Genomic DNA, 10,959 nt, shown 5'->3' with positions numbered 1-10,959 from the left:
TGGGATATTTCCAGTTTTCAGGTGGGAAACTATGGTAAACATTCCTATGTTTTTAAGAACTTACAATTCTTGTTCATTGTTGCGCAATGCATTTAAAAACAAGCTGCGCTACTTATACATTAATCTATCAAGGCAACATATACTTCACACTGGTCACTGCTGGTTGAAAGTAACGAATACTAAAAAGGATGGAGTCAAAGAGAGAGAACTTAATGATAACATTTTAAAGAGTTATGCAGTCAAATATTAATGCGTCAAATGAAGATAAACTAATACATTTTTATTTAATTCTTTTCTAGGATTCTGTATTTCAGATAACTCCTCTGGATCAAGCAAGGCCTTAGCAGAATTAGTCTTAAATTTACTGTATAGGAATAGTTGTAAAAATTAGATTATAGTCGTTGCGCATATTTAGCTCTTATATTGCAGTAGATAACATCTCTCTACTAAACTGTTTTTAATTATTTCAAACTAGATTTTTATTTCCAATGATCTTGGCTTAGTTGAAGGCCTAGCCCCATAAATCAGTTAAATCATTCACTATCCAAGTTCCAGATTGCCAATGCTTTTTCAATCCTCAGCTCAATTAACTTTTCACAAATGGTAACAATTTTACAACACTTGATTTTTGGCACTGTCTGTTTTTAACAGGTCTAAAATTTGAGTAGTGATTTTTTAGAAAGTTATTGCTAAAAGGGCAAGCAAAAAGCTTAAATTTTATTTGTTTACCTGATAGTTCACTGTACATTTTAAAAATTTTAATTTGTAGGTAAGCAACACCAACCGACTGTCCAACTCCATTTACAAATTGTACAAATCAGGTTAAAACAAAAAAATGGAGAATATAGCAAAAAGAAAACAAACAAACGTTTGTTTAGCTTAGTCCATTTTAAACATAAAAATATCTTGACATTTGGCAGTATACTAAGTTTGAAAGAACAGATATTCAAAGTTTCCACTTACTCAATTCATCAAATACCTGGAAATGTAGATATTTGCTGACTAAATCTTAATAGTGCCTCATTTATAGTTGTCTTTCCTTTTGAAGAAAAAAAAAATTGTCTCATCTGCTATTTTACACCCTCGATAATGTTATATACTCAAATATTCAATATCATGATGAAAGACCTGTTAAGGATATTGGGATCCTTAAACCTGGTCTACTTATTTTTTTAAAAAATTAATAATCAAAGGACATTTTGCCAAAACTTAAACACCGGTTATCATCCATAATGCCATGTTTTGTTTACATTTATGAAACCCAGTTAACCTTCATTAATCTTCAAGTATCATTAATCCAACTGATTTTCATTTCTATTATAAGAAAAATTAATCCCTTTTCTCCAAAATCCAAAAAAGGTGATAACTTGCTATTGTATCGGTCAAGTTTAAATGACTATTCTTCATTTGGGAGAATGCTATTCAAAGTACTTGTTAATTGAATCAGATCAATTCATGCAAGAATACTGTCTGATTTTCTTTCTTTACATCCCCAGGAATGCCATTTCATTCAAAAAAAGTGATTTTAAAAACAAGTGGAGAAAAGAATTAAAATAACATACCACAAAAGGAAAACTGCAGCTTTCTATTAGAATATAGCAACAGAATCACCACTTCTCTGTACATCTTTAGCCTATGCCAAATTCAGCACCCTCAAAACTCCTGCCTGAAATCAGTATATTAAACAAAAAGCTCAGAGTTAAACTTGTCAAGATGATTTGTTAGATTAATTTTAGTAAAACATTTATCACTGAAATAGGAAGCCAGTTTGTTTTCAAATACAGCTATGGACACGAGATGCACCAAGGTTAAAGATGCGAGGTTGATGTAAACCAACTGCCATTTGGTACAGTAGTGTGGGGAAGGAGTGAGGTCATAAATCAGCACTTTAAATTTAATTTCAGGCACAAGATTTTAAATGCAGTTGAAAATTTAAAACCACAGAATCCCATTTTTTCGTAACTCTCCCATTAGGTGTTGAAATTGGTTTGTGAATATTAAAGACAAATTATATTTGACTCAATATTTTATAAATATAACTGCCAATAACAATGCATGAAGTGTTTGCGCACTGGAGTGCCAACATTTTAGGCTGGAATTTATTAGTTGCAATCATTGCTCCATTCACCAGAACTACCGGTTTAAAAAAAATGCATTACTGGAATATGACCAAATTTCAAGAGAGTAATACTCAATCTTTTCATAATGGCAAGTTTTAAAATTAATTCATACCATCAATACACCATATAACAAAACCAATGCTTTTGTAAACATATGGCTTTCAAAACAAATGTTGATTCTGTATCTAAAATACCACAGAACTGGTTAAATTGTCAGTCAGGAGCACAATCTTCTATTTGCTTCTGATGGCTCAGCAGAAACTAGTAATTGAATGTGACGAATGATCAGTTAAAAATCGTGTCCTATACTACCAAATGGTATACCAAAAGTTTGGCCCTGCTGCCCCTTGAACAGTTCAATGTCTCAATAAATTTAAAAAGTGGTCTGTAACAACAAGATAACTAGTTACAACATTACTCTACACAACTGAGCTCCCAAAACTAAACGTATACAGTTTATTTTACAAGCACTATCTAATCAATTTTCACATGTACAGTAATACTATATAATCAGTGCATTTATTGGTCATCCATATTTAATTTGTAGGTTTGAGGCAACAGACCTGAACATGAAAGTATTTACTAGTTAAAGAATTAGAATTTTCTAATTTATCATTTGCCTTATACAGCAAGATAAAAATTCTGACTTCTGTAACTTTGTGATAACATTTTAAATACTAATCGTTCATTCTGTTGGTCTGAAGAGAAATGTCAACACTTCAGAATTACTGTTTTCCTTACAGCATGTTGCTAATGAAAAATTCACAATATTGAATAGCAACATAACATGCTACTCTTCCACAAGTTCTTTTATAAATTGCACAAAAATATTCACAGGTATCCAGTGGAAGTTTAAAAGGTTTGCAGTTATTACACAAAAGCTAACCTTCCATTTTTTAGGAGGCTGATAACCTACGATTGGCTCAGTTATTAAGAAAATAAAGTTAACTGACGTTCACCATTAATAAAAATATATTTAATTGCTTCCCCAATGGGGGTCAGAAAATGGATAATACCAATCCATGATTTGTCCTTTTCACTCTAGTGATTTAGCAAACTCAGCATAATCAATGAACCCATCATTATTCTTGTCATCATCTCTTAAAACATCATCAATTAAGCTAACAATTTCTTCTTCACTCATGGGCTGTCCTTGGCCACCACTTTCCTGTACAGAAAAGGCAACACAGAAAAAACACAAGTTTAAGAATGTAAAAAGAATAAAATGAAAACAATAAAAATAAGAAGGTTTAAATAGGTTACATTTAAAAATGATATATTTGTTCCAATTACATACTTGAATGTATTGTACCTCAAAGTAGTAAGCAACCAATTCGAAAAAAGATACGTTGAAGAAGCTTATACCAGAATAATTACCCTTTCTCGAACTCATCTATACTCGGGTATTTCTGGTTTTGTTTCATTAAATTTTATTTTGCAGCCAAGAATTTCAATTGGCATGATTATACCATTCCAGGAACAAAAACAGAGAGCTTGTTGGAAATGCCCGGCAGGTCTGGCGTCTATGGAGAGAAATTAGTTAACGTATTCGGCCGAGTGACCCTGTCTCAGCTGTTCTGCAGAAGGGGCACTCAACCCAAAACGTTAACTTTGATTCCCCTCCACAGATGCTGCTAGATCTGCCGAGCTTTTCCAACGATTTCTGTTTCTTGTTTCTGATTTACACCATCTGCAGTTCTTTCAGTTTCTATATACTATTCCAGAATGCATACTGACACATTAATCATTATAATATGCATATCAAGTAAATTGAGCCACCGTGCAGATTACAATTATATTAATGAAAGGCATTATAAGCTGCAAACACTCAAGTGCCTGTGTCTTTAAAGCTCGATAGCACAAAACTGCTAAAAAATGAGACTATCTACCTTCATAAAACCGCTGCACTGGATGGAATATAACTTCACCTCAGTTGACTGTAAGGTGTTCAATGTAATATGCACCTTTTATAATTAGGGAAAGTACCCCTGACTTGAAATATTTAATAACAACCAGGTAAGTGCAACTCTGACATATGCAAGCAGGTTCAGCCTGCAATACAGCTGGAGTTGTATGGTCTTCAGCCTCAAACCCATTCTGTAAAACAACTGAAACCTAACAAATTGGTGCAAAAACTTGATATGTATCACTGATAGATGAAAAACTTAAATTTACTTCTAAGGAATGGATAGTAATGGGCATTGATTAAAATGTAATTGGCATTCAAAAAACAAGGAGGCTTGAAAAGAATCTGGTAATGACTTCCAAGATAATAAAATGTGAGGCTGGATGAACACAGCAGGCCAAGCAGCATCTCAGGAGCACAAAAGCTGACGTTTCGGGCCTAGACCCTTCATCAGAGAGCTCTGATGAAGGGTCTAGGCCCGAAACGTCAGCTTTTGTGCTCCTGAGATGCTGCTTGGCCTGCTGTGTTAATCCAGCCTCACATTTTATTATCTTGGAATCTCCAGCATCTGCAGTTCCCATTATCTCTGGTAATGACTTCCAGTTTGGGTGAACAATTAAGTCAAACAGACTCAGACTTAAATTTAATTACCAACCTGTAACAAAAAAAGTAAAATTGGTTACTAAGAGACAGAAGATGAACATTCCTCGTAACACAGTATTTACCTCTTTGTGAACATGTGTAATGGCTGATATTAGTTCCAATCCATCAAGAAGATTATTTCCATCGTAATCGTGCATTTTGAAGTAATGAAGTTGAAGTTCTTGTGGTGTCATCTCAGATTCCGGTTTGTCTATCACACCATCTAAATGTTCCATAATGTGACTGCAATATCAATAAAAGCATATAATTACTAACAATGCAGCTTTCTTTCAAAAATAGAACACCTCATCTTTTACTCCCCCATACTATTCCCTGTCCATAGACAGATCCCTGGTTAGGTCATGTCACTAAAGGGCAGCAAGGAAACCAATGTATTCGCAGGCCTGAAACATATATAATGTTTTTGCTGTTGACATGGAGCCAAAATCTCAAGCACTTCAAATTGTTCAAGAGGGAGCTACATCGATTAGAAACTTGGTTGCATTTTCAGCTTACTCTAAGAATTACTGGAGGGAGTTTGTAGGTGGTTCATATATCAAATATCTTAAGGTGTAGTTAAGCTGCAGCATTAGTAACAAAGAGAATTGTAACAACAATTCCTACCCCATAAGAAGAGTGCAGGATTTTACCGGCTATAGATGCAAGGCTGGTTACTGAGTAAGCAAAACTCCAGGAAATCCTGGACAAAGTAGTACAGGTAGTGATCGGATAAAATGGCTCCTTTCTCTTTTTCCTATGCTGTGGGTACTAATTTTATTATCTCCTTAGAAAAAAAGAATCATATTGGACTCAATGTTAACTCCCCATAGATACTGCCAGACCTGAGTTTCAAAAGCTTGGAGTATTTGTGATGTAGCAAGCTATTGTTGCCACAAGGAATTTGGTTGTCAGGATCTGCAAATTTGTTGTGGGATATTTAGAATAAGTTTGAATTTATTCTTAATATCAGTAGTACACCTAAACATTAAGCATTCAATACAATTCTCAGACACAAAGTTTGGAGGGGTAAAAATCTATTCATGGAAAATGTACACAGTAAAGAGAAGTCGTTTCACTATAACTTATCTTATGCTTATAATTATATTATCCTGAATTCCTAGTACTGCTATTCTTCCATTTTAGTCTTTGCAGCATGATAGTATACCTGCTCATCTCTTACAAATACTTATTGAAATAGTACATGTAAGAAAAGAAGGGGGTATAGCAAGGCAAGATATTGAGACCCCATTGCGCTCCAGCAGCCAGTAGGGAATTAGTGCAAATGTTTGCAACAATTCTCATCCAATTCCCAAGGAATTGTGCAGAATGTCTCTGAGATAATAACTTCTAAATTAAACTATTAGGGACCAAGAGGGGTTGATAAAATTGAGTTAAGTATAAATAGCAAGAGATAGAATGCAAGTAAGTGACAGGCAGAAAAGGAGTCAGCACCTCAAAGCACCAATTTAAAATCTATTTTGTGTGGAGACAAATGTCTAGCTAGAAATATCAGGTGCAAAGGAAAGTGAAGGGTGAGGAGATAACAAGGTGTAGAGCTGACGTTTCAGGCCTCGACCCTTCTTCAGAACCTCAACTTCCAAGTTAAATCATTTTACTAATTATAAAGCTTTTGTACAACTTAGCAAATGAAACTGAAAATGAATTAATGTACAGTAAAAAATACTGTAATTTATTTGCATACTGTGGAAACAGTGAGCTACATACTCTTTGTCTTGAACAAGGTTCTTATCTAAACGGATGTTTGGTCGATGACCTTCAGTGACTTCAAAATCAGGTGGCAGATGACCTTCAGCAAGAGTTGAATGCAGATGCTGCCATCTCCATAGGACAAGACACAGAAAGCCTATGAAGCAGCTCCTCATAATTTTATTCCAGTATAACATGGTACAGATCCTGTGTAACAATGATACATCATGAATTTTATTTCAAATTTGGCACTTCACATTTGAAAATCTTTACTTTATACAAAGTAATAAATATTTTTGTATGCTGCATTAGTTTAACCTGGATGCAGCTAACTTCCATTTTGAAGTTTTGACATTTCCTAATGGGATGAGAATGAGTGTTTTGGTTAAGAGATAACTTCATAAAATTCTCTCAAGTCTGGTTAGCCAGATGCACGTTAAACAGGGTACTGCTTTATTTGTACAAGAAATCACTTTTTCCCTCCCAAATGTATTTTTTCATTCAAATTACTTCTAATACAAGATTTTCCACCCATAGTACATATTTATTGGATTCAATATCCATTTATGACTTATTTTGCATTGAACAATTTGTGTATATATAGAGAGTTTATTTTTAAACATGGTAAAACGTACCAAGGTCAGTTGCAGAACTGCTAACAAAATTTGACACTACACCATAAAGACAAATATTGGGATAGGGTATCAAGTCTCGTCACAAAGATATGTTGTAAAGTGTATTTATAAAGAAGATAGACGTAGAGGCTGCATGGAACATACTGTGACTACCTTGCTTGCAATCTGTATACTCAGTTACAGGTTAACAAATCAAAACTCAAGTTTCAACAAGCTGTGCTGACTAATCGCTCACGACAATCATTCCAGGACATTATGGACCTATCTATTTATGTACCCAATTATCAAGACAGTCACAGAATGTGTTTCAAGATCAGTCAGTCAGTCATTTTGCTTCCTTCCCCCAAGAGGGCAATTATTATTTGATGAGTAACCAAATAACTTTGTACAATACTACAGACTGTTAAAGTAATTGAACACCCAGCAATTAAATGAAATAACTATGCCACAAGATTGTTTTTCCTCTTTAAAAGGCCATAATTGTACACACTAAGAAATTAAAACAAGCACCACTAAAAACTTAAGTTTATTTTAAAAAGGCTTATGCTGTAAACTCAGTTCTTATGAATCTGGAGGATTAATTCACCTTTCCTAGGACTGTAACAAAAATTGAGCCACAGCCTTCTGGAATTGGCTTTAATTCATTAGCTGCCCTGTAGGATTCTGAGACCATTTGGCCTATTGAACTTGCACCAACACTCAAGAGCATCCCACCCGAAATATGCAAACTCGTCTAAGGCTGGAATTAAGCCCGGGTCCCTGGCGCTGTGAAGCAGCAGTGCCCTCCTTAATATTCCAGCTATTTGTCAAGGTAGAAATTACATGGCAATCCTCCCATTCGTTTTTGACTAACTGGTCTTCAGTCATCAGATCCTTAAGAAAAAAGTGAAACACTTCAGCTCCTTGAACCAGCTTCAGGCATACGGACTATTTCTTTCTTTTCTGCTCTCTGCTTCTTTACAGCTGTTGTTTCAAACTCAAATATTCAAAATGACCAATTTTCTTGCAAAGCTGACAGCCATTATAGGTTTCTTCGGTTGGCTGCCAGCTACAGCAAATTCTTCCGCTGTTTTACGTCATGAAATTTAAAAGTCAAACTGCTGGTTTCTGTCAGCAAAATACAAATTAAAAATAAAAACACCTTCCAATCAAGGCTGCACTCTGAAATAGGATTGCCTTTAAAGTCCAATTCAAAAGGCCCACTTCCAAGCCAAAATATAGTATAAGTACATTTTAACGCCAATGTTTTCCATGATTCTGGGTAACCATATGAACGACAGATTTTTAACAAATACAGAACAATGATTCCCAGACTCTGACATGATTACAAAGCTAAGAGCAAGCTCCTTGCAGTTTTATGATTCTATCTTTCTAGCTCTAATATCTAAAGACCCCAACCTTTTGATTGCTAGTTGCCTTAGGTTTGTTAGCCATTTAACTTGCATTCAAAAATTCCAATTCCCAAGACAAATGATTACACTCCTAAAACATTCAAACTAGACTTTCACAATGTACTGCAGAATTGAGCAGCCAGAAAAGTGTTATATATTTGTAAGGGAGTCATTTCTAGTCTACAGTCCAAAACTTTGAGCATTGATGAAATAAAGACATTGTGAAAAGTATTTGCCTTGCCCTCATCATGACAAATTACATTAAACATCAATATAAAGCCAAAAATATTTATACTGCACTAGAGAAGAATATTGATTAATTGGCAAGTGGACTCTGACTGTTAGGTGTTGGCATTTTAGAAAGCACCAGTTAATGACTGACAGTTAACTGTCAAACTTTCTTTAAATTTTAAACCAGACAGGTGAACTCCAGCTGGTCAAGACATTGCCTTAAGAAATAAAGCATAGAAATGGCTGCCAACTTCTGTGTTGCATTGACACAATCTGAGTGTGCATAAATTCTTCATGTACAAAGAACAGGGCTCAGTGTATTAATATTATGTAGCTCCTAGTAAATGCAAGTGCACCATACTATGAGCCAGGATGACCATTTTAAATTGGTTAGCTGCATGATTCTTTATAAACAATTTTGTAGCAAATATCCATCATTTGTTTGAAATGCTGTATCTAAACTGAATCCTGTAATTCATGCAAAACAAAGCACTCTCACTCAAAAAAGTTATAACACACATTTGATTATTTCTAGCCAGAGAGGGCTCACTAGGAAATGCTCTCAACATGCTTGTTGATGAACGATGGCATCGCAACTGATTGTAGATCCTGCAATGAATCTCCCAACTACAGAAAGAACATATACCAAAACCCAGAACTCGGTCTGCCTTGGCCATATCTGTTGTAGGCACCAAAACACAAATACATAGCATGCTCTTGCATATCTGGCCTGAAGATCATTCCACGCCACAACTTCTTCCTTAGCTTAAATAAAACAAATTCAAATGACTTTGTTTACCACAGTGAAGGGCATAGCTATGCTAGTTGTTCCTATGTTCAACAATTGTCTAGGATACAACTCAATTACCCAAGATTTAGTAACCCGGTCTCAGGAACGTAAGCTTGAGCATAACTACAAAAGTTATTCCACATACTCTCAACTCTACACTGCAATACCCCCGCCCAAGCACGTCGATCACTGGTTGATTAGTGTTAACACTGCTTACACAACTCCAGTAGGTATGTCTTAACGTTAGACAATGAAGAAATCCGCTGGTTCACGGGCATCAGAAGGATAAGATGCCAGGGAATTGGGGGAAGGGGAGGGACTGGAGAGGGCAAGAGAGAGGTTTCAGAACAGCTCCAGCCGAAAACAATTCAATAAGCATAAAGCTGGGGATTGGTTTGGGGAAGGGGGGCGGTGGTGAAACCCTATCTCACCTTGGACTCCCCGTTCTAGCCCCACCCCCTTCAGCCTGCTCCTTTCACTCAGAGGTTCGAGTCAGCCAGCTGGAGAACCCGCCCAAAACCTCTCTCCGATTGGCCCATGTCAACAATTCCGAGCACTCTTTACGATGCCCCACGCCGTGACTGGCAGCCGCAGCCGTCAATCATCCAGCCGCCGCGTTTCTCAGGCACGGACGGACAGAGCAGGAAAGCTGCGGGGGTTAGGGTACCGGTGTATACACATTATAAACAACGAATGGGAAAAGGAAATAAGCACCGCTCGACCGTGATCACTTTGCCTCGCCCCCCCCGCATTAAACCGACTCTCCCCTCCCCATTCAAACAGGTAACAACTTCCAGCTCTGAACAAATCGACGCCCGCTGTGGAATTCGCGACAACTGTGGTTGATTTTCTGCGCAGGCTTTCCAGACCCTTCAACCCCGATAGTCCGCGCGACATCCGTTATTTTAAACCTACCCTCACGCGCGACCCACTGACAACCGCGTCAGCTGGAGATAGAGGGGTAAACCTTTGACCTCTCGAGGCCCCGCCCACCCGTGTGTTGATTGGCGGCACGGTCACGTGGACGGCTACCCCTGTGTCCGCCACGTGTCTGCCTTGTCCCGTCGCCCTGACTGAGGCGGTGGGCGGACGTTGTGCAAATCACCCTGAATTACCAAAGAACCGTGCCAGCTTCCCCGCTTCATATATCAAGGGACAAGTCCCTACAATCTAAACATACTGGCTGTACACATCAACAGCTGCTTTTTTCCAGCTCCAAAGGCAAAACTGACAGAAATGGAGAAAAAAAGCTATAAAGAGGGAAAGCATGCCGAATTTTCAATCTATATAACGTAGCCCAAAATGAACACATCTGTGTCTAGAAACATCACCCCCATCCATCCCCAAACAAAGCAGCAGTGTAAACAACACTGACAATGAGTCTCAGTAACTTGATTTTAATATCACAGCAATTCTTTTCATGGTTTTACTTTGGCTTTAAGATAATTCTATTCCCATTTTAGTCCACAATCAATAGCACAGAAAATAAAATAATATGGTCTTTACAATTTTAAACAAAACCACAAGATTTGAAAAT

The 10,959-nt window shown here is 36.8% G+C and overlaps 1 protein-coding gene across 3 annotated transcripts; it reads right to left on the bottom strand.

Annotated features, from left to right (window-relative positions):
- Positions 1-3,074: 3,074 nt before the first annotated feature.
- On the bottom strand, positions 3,075-10,416 carry mcfd2 (multiple coagulation factor deficiency 2, ER cargo receptor complex subunit). 3 transcript variants are annotated; one of them, XM_048535778.2, is made up of 4 exons: positions 10,338-10,416; positions 6,394-6,582; positions 4,752-4,911; positions 3,075-3,288 (listed from the first exon to the last, which is right to left on the bottom strand). In XM_048535778.2, the coding sequence occupies exons 2-4, from the start codon at positions 6,570-6,572 to the stop codon at positions 3,157-3,159; spliced, it is 471 nt and encodes a 156-aa protein (XP_048391735.1). In that variant the 5' UTR covers positions 6,573-6,582; positions 10,338-10,416; the 3' UTR covers positions 3,075-3,156. The 3 variants fall into 3 exon arrangements, with proteins under 3 accessions (XP_048391735.1, XP_048391736.1, XP_048391737.1); XM_048535779.2 differs by lacking the exon at positions 10,338-10,416 and adding an exon at positions 9,640-9,854; XM_048535780.2 differs by lacking the exon at positions 6,394-6,582 and having other exon boundaries at positions 10,338-10,411.
- Between the last annotated feature and the right edge of the window lie 543 nt (positions 10,417-10,959).

This window comes from Stegostoma tigrinum, chromosome 9 (genome assembly GCF_030684315.1).
Source record: "Stegostoma tigrinum isolate sSteTig4 chromosome 9, sSteTig4.hap1, whole genome shotgun sequence".
Lineage (NCBI taxonomy): Eukaryota > Metazoa > Chordata > Chondrichthyes > Orectolobiformes > Stegostomatidae > Stegostoma > Stegostoma tigrinum.
This window is presented reverse-complemented; position numbering and strand designations above follow the sequence as displayed.

Coding starts and splice junctions, on each gene's coding strand:
- mcfd2 (XM_048535778.2), bottom strand. CDS start 6,572: ATGTTATACTGGAATAAAATTATGAGGAGCTGCTTCATAGGCTTTCTG. Junction 4,912..6,393: donor AACCTTGTTCAAGACAAAGA/GTATGTAGCTCA, acceptor TTGATATTGCAG/TCACATTATGGAACATTTAG. Junction 3,289..4,751: donor TTACACATGTTCACAAAGAG/GTAAATACTGTG, acceptor TTTTCTGTACAG/GAAAGTGGTGGCCAAGGACA.